This window comes from Equus quagga, chromosome 7 (assembly GCF_021613505.1).
Source record: "Equus quagga isolate Etosha38 chromosome 7, UCLA_HA_Equagga_1.0, whole genome shotgun sequence".
Lineage (NCBI taxonomy): Eukaryota > Metazoa > Chordata > Mammalia > Perissodactyla > Equidae > Equus > Equus quagga.
This window is the reverse complement of record NC_060273.1, coordinates 3,327,621-3,343,906: the sequence shown is the minus strand read 5'-3', so window position 1 is coordinate 3,343,906 and position 16,286 is coordinate 3,327,621. Positions and strand designations below refer to the sequence as shown.

Genomic DNA, 16,286 nt, shown 5'->3' with positions numbered 1-16,286 from the left:
GGCAGACGATGCTTCCCACGTGCTCGCACCTTTCTGTAGAGGATTTCCTAGGACCGATGGACTGATAGCACTGTGAAATTACTTCACTAAACTGAAAAACACCAAGGGCGCTGACAGCTTAGAAGACCTTGATGAAGGAAGCGGCGCAGATGCTGAGGGGGATTAGGAAGAGACTGTGGAGTGAGAGTTCAGGTCCCAGGAAGCAGGGGCTTGAGGCATCTGTGAGGTCGAGGGATCAAGAAGTGGTACCAAGCTTGTGGCAGTAACTGGGCACCAGGGCCTCAGCCTCAGCCTGAGCAAGCTCCCTAGACTCTGCTTTCCTGTCTGAATAGAAAATAATTCTTCTTGGTAACAAGTGCCATTTAAATGAAGTATTAACTCCTTTGCCCTGGCCACAAGGTAGGAGGCGGTGACTTGCCTGAGTTCAGCAGCAGCAGCAGGGAGCAGATGTGGGCCACCCAGCCCTGAGCCACGCTCTACACCTCAAGCTCCCCTCCCAGGGAAGGACATCTGGACACAGGTTTGGGGCCCACAGGAGAGGGAGGGTGGTTTCATGAGCTGCTGCACAGGCAGTGGCAGGGGTCTACTGATGGAGGGAGAGTCGGGAGAAGCTCGCGTCATGGCCGTGCTCCCAAAGCCAGGAGATGCAGAGAAAGGGGCAGGAAGTGAGATAGGCCGGGGGCCACGCGGGAGGCATTCAGAGTTAACAGGTGTTCAGCAGCCAGAACTGGTGTCACCAGTGAAAGCTAGACCACTGCAGGCAGGAGCACAGAGGACTGAGTATCACAGGAGGCCGATTCTCATTGTTCCCAACCCTCTAGAGACACTCGAGTTTCCTGGGTGGGGAGAAGGGGTCCTCGTGTGGGGAGAGGGCAGCAAGTGTCAGAAATGGCCGGAAAGATGTGAGTGAGCACCAAGCCAAGGCCCCTTTCCCTCCAGAACAGGCAACTTCAGGAATCCTTCCCCCCTCAACACATCCCTGCTGCTTCTAGTTGACAAAATAAGTAGGCTTTCTTGAAGCACCGAGTGTGTTCACTCAGCAAATGTTTGTTGAGTGGATCCTAGGCACTGAGATCCAGCCCTCGGAGAACTCAATTGATAGAGACAAACTACTCCTGGAGAAAGGTGCTAGATGGTGCTAGGGCTCCAAGCCAGGGCGCTGAACCCAGTTGTTTCTGGAAATGAGGAAGATGTCTCTTCAGGTCCTTGCACAGTGCTCCGCAGTTTAGGAAGCATACATGCTTCTTGACACTGTGTATTCCTCAGGACAGCATTTCTCCAGCTCTGATATGCACGTGGACTATCTGGGGTCTTGCTAAAATCCTGATTCAGTGGGTCTGGGGAGCCAGGCAGGGGACTGAGTTTCCAAGTTTCTAACAAGCTCCCAGGTGAGGCTGCTGCTGCTGGCCCTCATACACTTTGAGTCGCGAGGTTATCAGGGACCAAGAACAAACTATCTTGACTTTGAAACTGCTTTAGTCTTAATGTTCCCCAGCCACATGGGTGTAGGGAAAAGGGGTTTGGTCAAGTGGCTCTTTGGCCTCACAGAATTCGTTCTGAGCTGGAAGCTTCTGTCACCTTTTGTCCTCATGGGCCTCCTGCCTTCCTCAAATCCCTGAATAAGAATGTGGCAGGACCACTGGCAGCGTGAGGTCCTCTGGATGGGACAGGAGTCAAGCAAGACCCAAGCTGCAAACAGCCACTGTGGGCTTAAAACCCTGAGTTACCTGGAAAGAACGTCCCCACTGTTTTGTTTGCCCCCAAGGGACAAAGAGGTGCATCCTGACTGTGAAGTACATTTGTAAAAAATGCAGATTGTGAGGAAAATAAAAAAGGGAGTCATGTCGTGCTTGTTTTTCCCAAGAAGTAGGATGGGCGCCTCGCTCCCCAGCCGGCCTCTCAGACCACAGAAAACACACTCTTGCACATTCTTTGGCACCCTATGGAGTAAGTGTCGGCTCAGTCCCCTCCTTCCTGTTTCCTGAACTGCAGGCTCCGCGCCCATCACTCAGAGGGGAACTGGTGATGCTGATGGACCACGGCCCCCTCTGCCCTGTGCCTGGGGGGCGTTGCCACCTTCAGGGGAAATACCCAATGGTCTGCATTTCCACCCTGCCCTCCGATATCCCATTGGACCAGAGGATCCTGACGAAAGGGAACCTCTTTACACCTGAGGAGCCGCAGTCAGTCTTGGGCAGGGGAACTCTGTGAAAGCCACCCACCTGCTGGGGTCTGAGCCCAGGTGCTGCTCAGGATACCACCTGGGCAGGGGCGCTGTCTGGAGTAGAGGTCCATGGCGCCCAAAGGGCCAGTCCTTGAGGGAGGCAGGACCTCACCGGCATGGAGCAGGCCTTTGAGGGATGGGGCCCTGCAGCCACCAGGAAGCCATGCTGAGCAGAGAAGGGGCCTGCCAGCAGGCAAAGCCTCCCCAGGCAGCCTCTCCGCTCCCCACAGGCGTCAGATAAGAATGGTGGCTCCAGGAATCACAGGGCCTTCGGCATGGCCAGAACACACACATGCACTTGCATGCAAGCACGCATAGACCAGAGTTGCTTTTTCACCCTGTAGCATCTCTCAGACCAAACTAATTTTCATTTGTCTTCTTTCTCATAAGCAACAGACGCGGTAGACTTAAGATGTGGTGGGCATTCTTTATTCCATTGCCTCAAATGGCATCATCCACAGCTGGAAAAAAAAGTGTGATCTGAGCTCTTTGCCAGGACGGAAGGCATCTTTCAAAATGCCCTCGAGGTTAGTTCACCCAGTGGTATCCCATAGGAGAAATGTCCAGGAAGAAATGCAGGGGGAGAGGTTGCCTCCTCCTCCACTCTGCCTTCCCCAGAGCCAGAACCGCTCAGAGGAGGCCCCTGCAGGGATCTTTTGTGGTTGTCCAGACTCAGCTCTGTTTTACATTTATCATGCTGGATGGGGAGGCTGGGAACCCACTAAGATGGCCCCTCCTGCCCCCCCTGCAGGGAGCAGAGACGGTGTTCACAGTGGAAGGGCCCTGTGAGGAGAAGGGGTTGCTAAGGGCTGCCCAGCCATGGGGTGGCCAGGGAGCCCCCTGGAGGGCACCAGACTGACTGCTGATGTGGGATGAAAAGAAAGGCTTTGCGTCCATTCAGCTCTACAATGTGGGAGTCTGTGGAATCAACTTGTGAGATTCCCAGTGTCCTTAATTGGTGAATTAAAAGTGGCCACTGGCAGGGGCTGATCCCATGATGTAGTGGTTAAGTTTTACACACTCCACTTTGGCAGCCGGGGTTCACAGGTTTGGATCCTGGGCATGGACCCACACCACTTGTCAGCCATACTGTGGCGGTGACCCACATATAAAGTGGAGGAAGACTGGCAGCAGATGTTAGCTCAGGGCCAGTCTTCCTCAGCAGAAAAAAAAAAAGGCCACTGGCAAAGCAGAATGAGCCATTTGGAGAAAAAGCCTCAGAGTCATCAAGTAAAAGTGGAAAAGTTCTAGTTGGCTGGCCCGGTGTTGCAGCGGTTAAGTTCACACGTTCTGCTTCAGTGGCCCGGGGTTCGCCGGTTCGGATCCTGGGTGCGGACATGGCATCACTTGGCAAGCCATGCTGTAGCAGGCGTCCCACATATAAAGTAGAGGAAGATGGGCACGGGTGTTAGCTCAGGGCCAGTCTTCCTCAGCAAAAAGAGGAGGATTGGCGGCAGATGTTAGCTCAGGGCTAATCTTCCTCAAAAAACAAAAAAAGGGGGCCAGCCCCGTGGTTAAGTTCGTGCACTCTGCGTCGGCGGCCTAGGGTTTCGCTGGTTCGAATCCTGGGTGTGGACATGGTACCGCTCATCAAGCCATGCTGAGGCAGCATCCCACATACCACAACTAGAAGGACCCACAACTGAAAATACACAACTATGTACCGGGGGGCTTTGGGGAGAAAAAGGAAAAATAAAATCTTTAAAAAACAAAAAATGTTCTAGTAAGTTCCAGGCCAGGTCCTGCTAAGTGGCTACAGCTGCCTCCATGAAGGGCCACAGGTCTTGCTTCTGGCCAAAACTCACCATCGGCACATGTGTACGTGGGGTCAGAGCCCGGGTTCCTGCCATATCTAGTTGTGCTGCCTCAGGCAGGTCTCTGAAGTTGGCAGAGGACTGGCATTCATCAAACAGAATGAGATAGTTGTCAAGCGAATCAGCAAAATATGAGGTTTCTGAGTTCCAATCCATGCTGGGTTGGTGTCAAAGTCCTACAAAGGGTGAAAAAGACATTAGCGAATGCAGAAAACCCTGTGCAGGTGCCACCAGGCCATTAGTTGTTTCTCTGAATTTGAACGTTTGATGCGTTGGAAACCCAGGGAGAGTTACTGCCTCTGAAGCTGCAGCTGCCCTTCTCCCAGAGAGGGTCTGCACGGGTCTGCGTCTGCCAGGGGAAGTCCTTGCTCCAAGGCCTGAACACTAAGACAGCTACAGAAGAGATTTCAGACAACACCCAGTGTCTGCAGGACCATCTGGGATTTTCTCTCCTTGCCACCCCCATTTTTTAGCTTTAAAAATAAGCTGCCTTACAAGAGGGTCCATTAAGTGGGGGAAAAAATCCCATCATCCCTGGGACCTTTCCATGCCAAGAAGTATCCTTCAGCCACAAGCCTTTCCTCCTCTGGGAACTCCCAGGACGTTGCCTGATGAGGGGAGAAGTTCACCCAGAAATTGGTGCCTTGAACAAAGAAATGAAGAAAAAGGGAGGCAGTTGAAATTGGTTTTTCTTTGCAGTGGGCATTTTTTTAAAAAACAGTGGTAGGGGCTGCCTCAGTGGCATTGGGGTTAAGCTCAGCGCACTCTGTTCCAGTGGCCTGGGTTTGCAGGTTTGGATTCTGGCATGGACCTACACCACTTGTCAGCCATGCTGCGGTGGTGATCCACATATAAAGTGGAAGAAGATTGGCACAGATGTTAGTTCAGGGCTAATTTTCCTCAGCAAAAAATAAATTAAAAATTTAAAAAACTGTGGTAATATATACAGAACATAAAATTTACCATCTTAATTATTTTTGTGTACAGTTCAGTGGCATTAAATACATTAATATTGTTGTGCGCCCATCACTACCGCCCTCTCCAGAACTTTATTCATCTTGCAGAACTGAAACTCTGTCCCCAGTAAACACTAATACCCCATTACCCCCCCACCAGCCCCTGGCAACCACCCTTCTACTTTCTGTCTCTATGAGTGTGATGACTCTAGGTATCTCATATAAGTGGAATCATGCAGTATTTGTCTTTTTGTGACTGTCTTATTTCACTGATCACAATGACCTCAAGGTTCGTCCATGTTGTAGCAAGAGTCAGAATTTGCTTCCTTTCCAAGTCTGAGTAATACTCCACTGTAGGTATATAACACATTTCGTCTACCCATTCATCCATTGATGGACACTTGGGTTGCGTCTACCTTCTGGCTGTTGTGAATAAGGCAGGAAGTATTTTTCACAGCCCTCACCTCACCTCAGGGGAAGGCAGTTGATGAGGATGATTATAATTTTTTACGACTTCTGTTTGAAATATTGTTGAGTTTTGATGTGTTGTTTTGTTTTCTCAGATTTAAGGAAATCTTTTCTCTTATGCTAACTATGACTTACGGCAATTAGTGAAATTATACCTTTATGAGCAAAATTGAAACATTTATCTTTTTCTCCCTACCTGATCCCTCCAGAATTTGGAAACTCTTTGTGAGTATGGTTATTTTGTGGCAATATAGTTATTTGCATAAGTTCAATAAGAATTTGGTCTCCTTATAACAGGACACATTGGTTATCTTACCAAGGCTTTGACTGGAATGTCATATTTGAGAGAAACATACAGGCTCAGATATGACAACACAGCTTTTCAGGAACAAAGATTGGACTTTCTGGAACTAAAGCCACTTGGAAATATGGGCCTGGTACCTTGTTTACAGAGATTCTGGCAATCTTACCCGGTAAGTAAGGAAGCTTGCTTGTCTGGCAGGTGCAAGGAACCTCAGAATATTTGGGGGGAACTCAAGGAGAGAGAAATCCACCCAAATCTGTAGGTACTACAGGGAAAATCTGACGGCAAGTCCTTGGCTTGGCTTTTCTGGCCTCGAGAGGCCTTCACAGTTCAATCTGAGATTCCTCATAAAAGAATTCCAGCAAAGCAGATTTAAAAGAGCCTGTATAATCAATTACTATTCTTGCTGCACTTATGTAAATAATTGGCAGACCAGTTCATCTTAATTTGGCTATCTTTTATAAAAATGAGGGTGATTTTAGAGAGAAAAAATTATGTTTCAGTAGAAGGTATAGTACGCATTCATGGATATTAGACTCTAGCTCTTCTCTTCTGCAAGATTCATCTGTTACTAATCATAATGTTTCCTTGTGGCCATCCATCTCTGATACCTGGGAGTTCCCTGGCCACAAGCAAACCTTTTCCTTCAACACTACTGCCCAAATACTAACTAGATTTGCCTTGTCACAGGTGGATCATGAACAACAAGTTCCAAAGGTAAAGTCCCCAACTTATCGATACACACAGGATGGACTATATCAAATTTGGGACGAATATATTTGGCTCACTCCTACTAGTGATCAACTCAGTAAAAGGCCACTCTATGTTGGGAACAAACCAATCACACCTGTAATACATGGCCTAATAGCACCCGACCTATGGGGAAAATTCCCTGTCATATGTGTTCTCATATCATAACCTTAAAAAATACTGATTGGTTTGGGACTGACTGGGATAGACGGCCCAGCACGCGTTGGTTAGCCCCTAATGGCACTCGGTGGCTATGTGGCTCCAACTTATGGCCTTGGCTGCCACCTGGATGGATTGGACGATGCACTCTAGGCTTCGTCTGGATGCAAGGTAGAACTACGTTTACTATAGTTACTCCTCCTGCTAACCTACCCAGCCTGCAACAGCGCTGGACACGCTCTGTCTTCCACTGGTATGATCATCTTTCCTCAATTTTCCTTCCCCAATTAGGAATCGAAAGTGTCATCTTTCACATGGAAGTCCTAAACAAATTTACTATGAAGGCATTAAATGATACACAACATAGTCTTTCGCTGCTCGATTTAAAAGTATCCCAAATGCGTAAGGCAGTCCTCCAAAACCGAATGGCACTGGATGTCTTGACAGTAGCACAGCGGGGCACCTGTGCCATTATAAAAACTGGATGTTGTGTCTATATTCCTGACTACCATCAAAATATCTCCAGCTTCCTATCTGATATTTGCCACCAAATTAAGTCCATGTCTGACCCTGCCCTATCTCTAAATGACTGGTTGAACTCCTGGTCAGGACCAGGTTTCTGGACTGCTATCAAAACCTATTCATTGGGTTAATCATACTGCTTGTATTTCTTATTATAATTTGTTGTCTGTTTCGTTGTTTGTCTTCCGCATGTCAACAAAGTTTCACCTCCTGGACCACCTCTTGTCAAATGATTCTCTCATCTCCAGAGGCTCTGGATGCCTTGTCAGCCTTGGACTCCACGGGCGCAGTCTTCCGGTCCGCTGAACCTCCTACCTTTACCTATGGCCCCATTTAGGGACAGCTCTACGACCTTGTACAGCCGGAAGTAGTTACAGAAGACTGACTATCGTCCATGTCCCCAAAAGATTTCAGGGCCAAATGGGTTCAGGGGGGGTTTATGATGTGGATTAAGGCTGCCCCAGCTAGAGAAGCCCAAGGTGACCTGGCCTACATGCCAAACTATATGACCCGGTGGATTTTTTTTATGGTATGAATTAGGGCTGCCCCAGGGAGAGAAGCCCAGGGCATCCTCACCTACATGCCGATCTATATGGCCAGATTCGTATCTAAAAGTTATATGACCGCACAATAACCAGACCCCATCTGCACTGAAATCATTTAATGACTTTTTACATCATCTTTTCTTTTTCCAGTAAAAATAAGTCACGTACCCATGCCTTATAAAATTAGCTCTAACCCTCAACTCAGGGCAGCAGCAGGAGCTCTGACTGCCCATGGGTCCTGTCCCCATGCTACTCCACACTATTCTCTAAATAAAAGAGCACCACTGCCAGATCTTGAAGTCCAAGAAATCTTTCTTTCGACTCCTCGGCTCACCGACCCCGCATCACAGTGACTTCTGGAGAAGGAATGGGCAGCCTCGTAGTGGCCACTGTAGTGGTCAGGAGACCCAGGGGGGTCTCCGCCTCCCCTCCCCTCCTCTGCTTCTCTCTCTCCTCTCCCCAACCAGCTCTCTGCCAGTCTCCCACAGTTCAACTCAGGTACATCCGCTTCTAATCATTTTTCCCTTCTTCCAATTTCCTTATCTGCATAGACGCTGAAATCTGCCCATGTTCCTCTCAAGACTTCTCTTGGATCCCTGGGCACCTTAAAAAGCCCCTGTTCCCCGGGCTGCCAGAGGACCCAGTATCGCAAAGATCTGTGACTGAGGGAATGTCTCTAAAGGCCACAGGCCAAGAGAGGATGGAAGGCCCTGGGAGGTGTGTCTGGAGCCTGGATCCTGCCTGTCTGGGCAGAGGCCCCCCATCCTTAACTGAAGCCTAGGTTCCCTCTTGCCTTTGCCAAGTACCACTTCACTTCCTAAAGTCAAAGAGCTCTGCATGCTAGAGCTATTGCCTCATAGACCAACGGGGCAGCTCTTACAAAAGAGCTGGTTTCCTGTGTGAAGTGAACAACAAATGAAATATGAGGCGGAGACCCCTCAATTCCCCCCCGGAGTAGCTGCAGGGACATCCTAGGAACAGCTCTGCCTGTGATGGGCTTGGTGTGTCTGGAGTGTGGTAAGGGAGGCAGGCAGGGCTCAGGTAATGCAGGGCCTGGGGGCCAAGGCAGAAGAGGTTTGGAACTGATTATGATGCGGGGTCGGTGAGCCGAGGAGTCGAAAGAAAGATTTCTTGGACTTTCAAGACCTGGCAGTAGTGCTCTTTTTATTTAGAGAATAGTGTGGAATCGCATGGGGACAGGTCCCATGGGCAGTGAGAGCTCCTGCTGCTGCTGCATGGGGACAGGACCCATGGGCAGTCAGAGCTTCTGCTGCTGCCGCATGGGGACAGGACCCATGGGCAGTCAGAGCTCCTGCTGCTGCCCTGAGTTGAGGGTTAGGGCTAATTTTATAAGGCATGGGTACGTGACTTATTTTTACTGGAAAAAGAAAAGATGATGTAAAAAGTCATTAAATGATTTCAGTGCAGATGGTTATTGTGCGGTCATATAACTTTTAGATATGAATCTGGCCATATAGATCGGCATGTAGGTGAGGATGCCCTGGGCTTCTCTCCCTGGGGCAGCCCTAATTCATACCATAAAAAAAATCCACCCGGGGGTTGGCCCCGTGGCCGAGTGGTTAAGTTCGCGCGCTCCATGCAGGCGGCCCAGTGTTTCGTTGGTTCAAATCCTGGGCGCAGACATGGTACTACTCATCAAACCACGCTGAGGCAGCGTCCCACATGCCACAACTAAAAGGACCCACAACAAAGGATATACAACTATGTACTGGGGGGCTTTGGGGAGAAAGAGGAAAAAATAAAATCTAAAAAAAAAAAAAAAAATCCAGCGGGTCATATAGTTTGGCATGTAGGCCAGGTCACCTTGGGCTTCTCTAGCTGGGGCAGCCTTAATCCACATCAATTCTAAGTGTGCAGGGAAACCACTGGAGGACCCTGTATGATCTGGCTGCGTAGAGAGAACAGTGGGCCAGTCAGGAGGCTGAGAGGTGAGAGAACTCTTCCATCCAAATCTGCCCACCTCTGTTCCCCTTCTTAATTGCTTAAGCCTGGAACTTGGGGGTCATCCTGACAGCTTGCATGTGGAAGCTTCCCTGACACGCCCCCTGCCAGCGCCCCAACCATGTCCAGGTCCCAAGGGGAACACTCTCCTGGCTCCTGTACTTTGCAGCTCCTGTCCCAGTCTCGAGTAACTTTTTCGTCCAATTATTGGATCGTGGCAGCAGTGTACCTCAAAATCACCCGGGGAGCCGCCTGGGCCTCACTTCAGGAGGTGCCGGAGAATCTGCATTTTCCGCGGTTTGGAACACTCTGTGAGAAAGGGAGTTGACGTCTGAATCCCACTATGCTCTTTATCTCCAGCGGGGCGAGGGAACTGGAATGAATGAATAAGCCCAGTGTCGCAGGTGGGGTTGGCTCCTGAGTTCACATTTTGGCGTAGACAGGTCAAGCCTGAAATTCTCCCTTTCAGTCCTTTTAGTCCTTGGTTGGAAGAAACTGACTTCCCGCGGCTTGGACTGGCGGCCCGGGACTTACGAAGCCCCAGAGCTGTTAACTGCTTCTGCCCGGGCACCGCCCTTTCACACCCTCAGGTTGGGCCCGAACATCTGTCCCATTTTAGGGATGCACAAACTGAGTTGCAGGCAGCGGGCGAGTGCTTTGAGCGCACGGCCCGTCGCCCTTGACAACACGACACAAGGTCAAGGAGGCCCCGTCCCCAGGACCGACTGTCTCAGCGCGGGCCGGCGGCGCCCGCGCTACGGAGGCCCCCGCCCACCCGCTGGCGCAGGCAGCGGACCGGGCAGCCCGGCGCGTGCCGTGACGTCACCGCGCCGCGCCCGAGGAAGGCCCCGCCCCGGCCCCGCCCCCGCTGCGTTTGGCTGAGCTGGGCGCTCGGGGAGGACGGACATGGCGCGCGAGCTGAGAGCGCTGCTGCTGTGGGGTCGCCGCCTGCGGGCGCCGGTGCTGGCGGCCTTCCCGGGAGGTGAGGGCGGCCGGGGGCGGGGACGTGCGGGGCCCTCTGAGGCCTCGAGCCCGTTCCTTTTCCGTGGGAGGCGCGGGGGGCTCTGTGAGATTGGTGCGCCCAGCGCGCGGCGAGCGGCGCCCAGGAGCGCTCAGGGAGACCTGGTTTCACCCGGCTCAGCCCCGCGCCGGACTGTCCAGGTCCCCCTCCAAGTAACGCGGTTGCGCCCCGGCCCGCGGGACTCCAGCAGGAGCTTCTGCCGAGCTCCTCAGGCCTGGGCGAGGCGGGGGCGCGCGCTTCTCTCTGCCGGAGCTTTGCGAAGGCAGTTTCGGGGAGTGAATTCGGAGGGCGCGTGTTCGCTGGGAACGGACTTCACCAGGGTGCTCCTTTAAGCCCCCTTAGCTGTGCCTTCATTCCTCCCCGCCCCCGGGTTGTTTTGTACACGAGTTATGCATGAGCCACTTGCCCACTTGTGTACTCGGCGCAAATCCGAGTGCCCACTCCTCCCGGCACGGCACACGGCCGCGAGCCACGCTGAAAACCGGCACCCCGGGCCCTTATGTGCAGCCCGTGGACTCCGGGTTGTTGACCGCCGTATGGGCAGGGCCAGGAATTGGTAGGTACTCAAATGAATGTTGAAAAATAGAATGACTGTAATCTCTGATTTCTCCCCACTCGGAAGTAACCACGGGTGGACGTCTGAGCCTTCCTTCCAGTCTCTACACGCTCAGTTACACACACGTATAAATAGACATATTTAACTGTTTTTAAGTAGAAAGGTCTAAACCATATATGCCTTGTGCTGCAGAATTTGTTTTAAAGCTCCCAGCATGGCTTATACATCTTTTCGTGTCAGTTTGCACCCGTCCACGGCTTTCCAATGGCTGCTTAGTATTCTATATTATGGACATATCATTATTTACTTAATATCATATTAATGGACGTAATAAAGATTATTTCTGGATTTTTTGGTTGTTACAATGCTGTGTAGAATGGGCGAGTATTTAAATCTTTGTGCACATGTATGGCATTTCTTTAGAAGTACAGAATTCGAGTTTTAGAATTGATGGTTCACAGCCTTTGCATATTTGAAATGTTAGCTGATCTTGCCAAATTGCTGTCCAAAAAGACTTTATGAATTTTTATTCCCATAGGCAAGGAATGAGACTACCTATGTCAAGGCATCTTCTCTAACACTGTGTATTACACCTTTTCCAAACCGGTGGTTTATAAAGCTATGTCTTATTTAATTTACATTTGCATGGATACTAGTCAGTAAGAATGCTTTTATTTGTTTAATGGCCAGTTGTGTATCTTCTATAAATTTCCTCTTCATATCTTTCATACTTTTTTCTGTTACCTGAGTTTTAAACTTTGATGTAGTCTTTTTTAAACAATGATTTTTTAAAATAACATGCATTAACAAATAAGACAACTGTGAGTTTTATTACTGTTGCTTGTATCCATCATTTTCCTTCTTTTTGGGATTTATTTCCTGTTTTACCAGAGTATAGCCTTGTGTTCATTTTGCAGAAAAATTCTTTGGGTTGTAAATTTTCTAAGCCATACTGTGTCTAACAAGATTTTTATTTTGCCCTCATCCTTGTATAGTAGTTTGGCTGGGTATGGTATTCCGGGTCACTATAATTTTCCTTCAAAGAGTGATGATACCGCTCTATTGTCTTCTGGCACTTTTGTTACAGATGAGCAGTCATATCAATTTGATTCGTTTCTTTTGTGGCTGACTTCCCTCTGCCAGAGGTTGATTTTTTTTGTCTTTATTTATTGTTCATGTTCTAAGATGTTCTGAGTGTGTGTGTTTATAATTCATTTTTTTTACCACATAGTGTCACTTCCATTGTGAAGATACGTCAGTTTTCAGCCCAGCCAATTTTTGTTCTGTTTTTTTAATCTCTTTCTCTTTATCTTTGTCCTCTCCTTCTGCAACTTGTGTTGCAATGATTCACGCATTCTTTTGCTTGAATCCAAGATACAGACCTGTTCTTGGAAGCCTCCTATATTGCAAATGCCCTTGACATTGTCACCTGTGTGGATAAATGTGAAGGTACAGTTGTTTGGATGGATTGAGTGATTGGTGAATTTAGCCAAGAAAATATGTCTTATACAATGCAGGGGAGAATGTGGTTATAAGAGAATTCACCTAAACAGAAAATTCAGAATCCTCTTATATTTTCTTCTCTTTTCCTGGGAAAGTATTGCCAAATTTTAGCATGTGCTTGGCTTCACATCCAGGACTCTGACCTCATGTCCCTATGATGCCAGTTCTTCTCATCCTTAGAATGTCTCTGTGAAGTGTGGGATAGAGTCTCTGTGGACTTTTTATTTTTCATTTTTACTCATTACTTAGTTGATTTAACAAATAGGTTTTGAATGCCCTCTGGGACTTCAAAGATGATGTGACCCTGCTGTCGGGGTCATAGGTTAGTGAGAGCACATGGCTGGCTGCCAGGCAGTGTATGGGGCCACGTTGGAGGCATATGTGATGTGCCAGGTAGCGCAGAAACACGTGGTTGCCTACTTATGTAAGTTTCACAGAAGAGAGGCTGTACAAGTTCAGTCCTGAAAACATCAGGTGCAGGGTAAGGAGGTGCCTCTGAATAATTTGATTTGACAGAAACTGGGAGTATGTGGGAATGAGGGTTAATGAGGCTAAAAACTATGTCCTTTCTCTTCTGGGAGATGTAAACTCATGGGTAGGAACCACATCTTTCTGTAATCATCAGGATAGTCACGGCGCCACACCTGGGCCAGTACTTGGAGTCCCCAGCTGCAGTCACTGCAAGGTCCACACACACCTGACTTTCTACATGCCCTCAGCGCTAGGTGGCCGATTACAGGTAATGTTGTCTCTCGTGAATCTTAAGTTGACTGATAGTTGGAACCAACAATATTTCAACCAAATAGTTCTTTCCCCTGGTAAAATGTGGTTAGTCATTATAGCAGCAAGGGATATCAGAAGCTGGTAATCTGGAAAATATAATGTTGATAAAAATATAAACTGCCATCAGACCTTTTCACCAGAGCTCCAGCAAGTATCAGAAGTAGCTGAGGGCCGGCCCAGTGGCACAGCAGTTAACTTCGCACGTTCTGCTTCGGCGGCCCAGGGTTCGCCGGTTCGGATCCCGGGTGTGGACATGGCACCGCTTGGCAAGCCATGCTGTGGTAGGTGTCCCACATATAAAGTAGAGGAAGATAGGCACGGATCTTAGCTCAGGACCAGTCTTCCTCAGCAAAAAGGAGGATTGGCAGCAGATGTTAGCTCAGGGCTAATCTTCCTCAAAAAAAAAAAAAAAGCTGATTTGCTGGAAGACAAATGAGAAAGCTGCCTCCCCAAGAAGAGATCCAACCCTGAGGATTCAACGACAGCCTCGCTTTCCAAAAGCAAATGCGATTGTGTTGAAAGGCAGGGGGGGTAGCAGGTTGGTCATTTCGCGTGGGTACGTAGCTGCCATGACCACCACAGTCTCTGAACCCTGTTTCCTAATTGCCCCAGACTCCCTTGTTCTCACCATTGATGTTACCAGAACAAGAGCGTGAGGCAGCCATGGTAGGACTGGTTGGTGCTCCAGTTAATGTCTTATGCCTTTCTCTAATGTTCTGTGTAAGCTGGAGCCTTTGCTGGAATCTTCTGCCTTGGAAACGAGAGTTGTAAAGGGTGGGGAGTCCGTTCCAGGCACCAGAAAGGTCAGAAGAGCAGGGTTCCCCTCTTTGTTTCAGGGCTCAAGCATTGCAAATTTGTTTTATTTCCCCACACTGACCTCACCTGAGCCTTGTCCAGCTGCAGCCTCCCATTTGCTGCTCTGATTCTTCTGTTGATTTATTTTGCTGTCTTCCTCTGCTCTCACTTTGGGTCCCGTACTGTTTAATTTCCACCCTCAACACCTCTTGTGCTGCAGCCTTCACAAGAATTCAGGCAAATTTCCAGTGTTCCCACACTGTTCTTTTCGGGAAAAGAGGAGTAGCACTTGCCCGTCAGATTTCGCTCTCGGGGAAACAGCTATTTATGTTGCTAATATAATGTGACAGTTTAGGTTTCTATCCTTAACTGCTTGCGCTCTGAATGACATTGCCACCCATATAACCCATGGTGCTGTAGTAGGTGCTGAGGGCCCTCGCCAGCGAAGCATGTAGGCTGAGGAAGGAGGTGTGGCGTGGCTGCCGGAGAGGCAGCAGGTAGTCCCTTGGCATGAGGGCGTGAGAGCTTGGGTAGGAACAGGGGGCCGGAGCTATCTGAGCCGTCTGCAAGAGAACAGACCAACCCAAATGTAATAGATCAGCAAAGCTAGTAGTTGGCCAGAACTAAGACAAAAGAAAAATCTCCGAGTGTTTTGCTACCCCTGGGCAAGAAGAGAGGGAATGCAGCTTGAAGGATGAGGGAGGGAGGTCAGGTTGATGAGAAAACGGTAAGAAAATAAACATTTCTCACCCCTCAGATGTCAAATACCGGGTCGTAACATGGCAAAGGTGATTTCCATGAGGGAGACTTCCTGAGGCCAGTGGTGGTGGTTGCTGTCTCAAACCAAAATACTGTGAGATCAATGAAATGTATCCAGTTCACACTCAAGTGAAACACTGTAGGTTCAAAGCCAGAGACGTTCTTGAATTGCATTTTTGGTGCCCTCAGTGTAGCTAGCTAGAATTTTGGGTTTTTTTTGCTTTCAACACCATTTTATTTATTTATTTATATTGCAGTAACATTGGCTTGCAACATTATATAAATTTTGGGTGTACATCATTATATTTTCATTTCTGTGTAGATCACATCATGTTCACCACCCAAAGACTAATTACCATCCATGACCATACACAGGTGCCTAATCACCCCTTTTGCCCTCTTTCCCTCCCCTCTTCCCCTCTGGTAACCACCAATCCAATCTCTGTCTCTGTGTGTTTGTTGTTGTTTTTGTCTTCTGTTTATGAGTGAGATCATAGGGTACTTGACTTTCTCCCTCTGGCCTATTTCACTTAGCATAATACCCTCAAGGTCCATCCATGTTGTCACAGATGGCCAGATTTCATCCTCTTTTATGGCTGAGTAGTATTCCATTGTGTGTATATACCACATCTTCTTTATCTGTTCATCCCTTGATGGGCACCTAGGTTGCTTCCAAGTCTTGGCTATTGTGAACAATGCTGCAGTGAACAGAGGGGTGCATATATCTTTACACATTCGTGTTTTCATGTTCTTTGGATAAATACCAAGCAGTGGAATAGCTGGATTGTATGGTAGTTCTATTCTTAATTTTGGGTGGAATCTCCATACTGTTTTCCATAGTGGCTGCACCAGTTTGCACTCTCACCAGCAGTGTATGAGAGTTCCCTTTCCTCCACATCCTCTCCAACACTAGTTATTTCTTGTATTGTTAATTATAGCCATTCTGACAGGCGTGAGGTGATATCTCATTGTAGTTTTGATTTGCATTTCCCTGATAATTAGTGATGTTGAACATCTTTTCATGTGCCTGTTGACCATATGTATATCTTTTTTTTTCTTATTTTTTATTTTTTTGAGGAAGATTAATCTTGAGCTAACATCTGCTGCCAATCCTCCTCTTTTTGCTGAGGAAGACTGGCCCTGAGCTAACATCCGTGCCCATCTT

The 16,286-nt window shown here is 48.6% G+C and overlaps 1 protein-coding gene across 1 annotated transcript in view; it reads left to right on the top strand.

Annotated features, from left to right (window-relative positions):
* Positions 1–10,553: 10,553 nt before the first annotated feature.
* The window catches only part of TRAP1 (TNF receptor associated protein 1), a 54,971-nt gene continuing 49,238 nt past the window's right edge, over positions 10,554–16,286 (top strand). Inside the window, exon 1 of the mRNA XM_046666639.1 lies at positions 10,554–10,686. Within this exon, the coding sequence (XP_046522595.1) occupies positions 10,611–10,686 (76 nt within the window). The 5' untranslated portion in view covers positions 10,554–10,610. The remainder of the gene's footprint in view (positions 10,687–16,286) is intronic.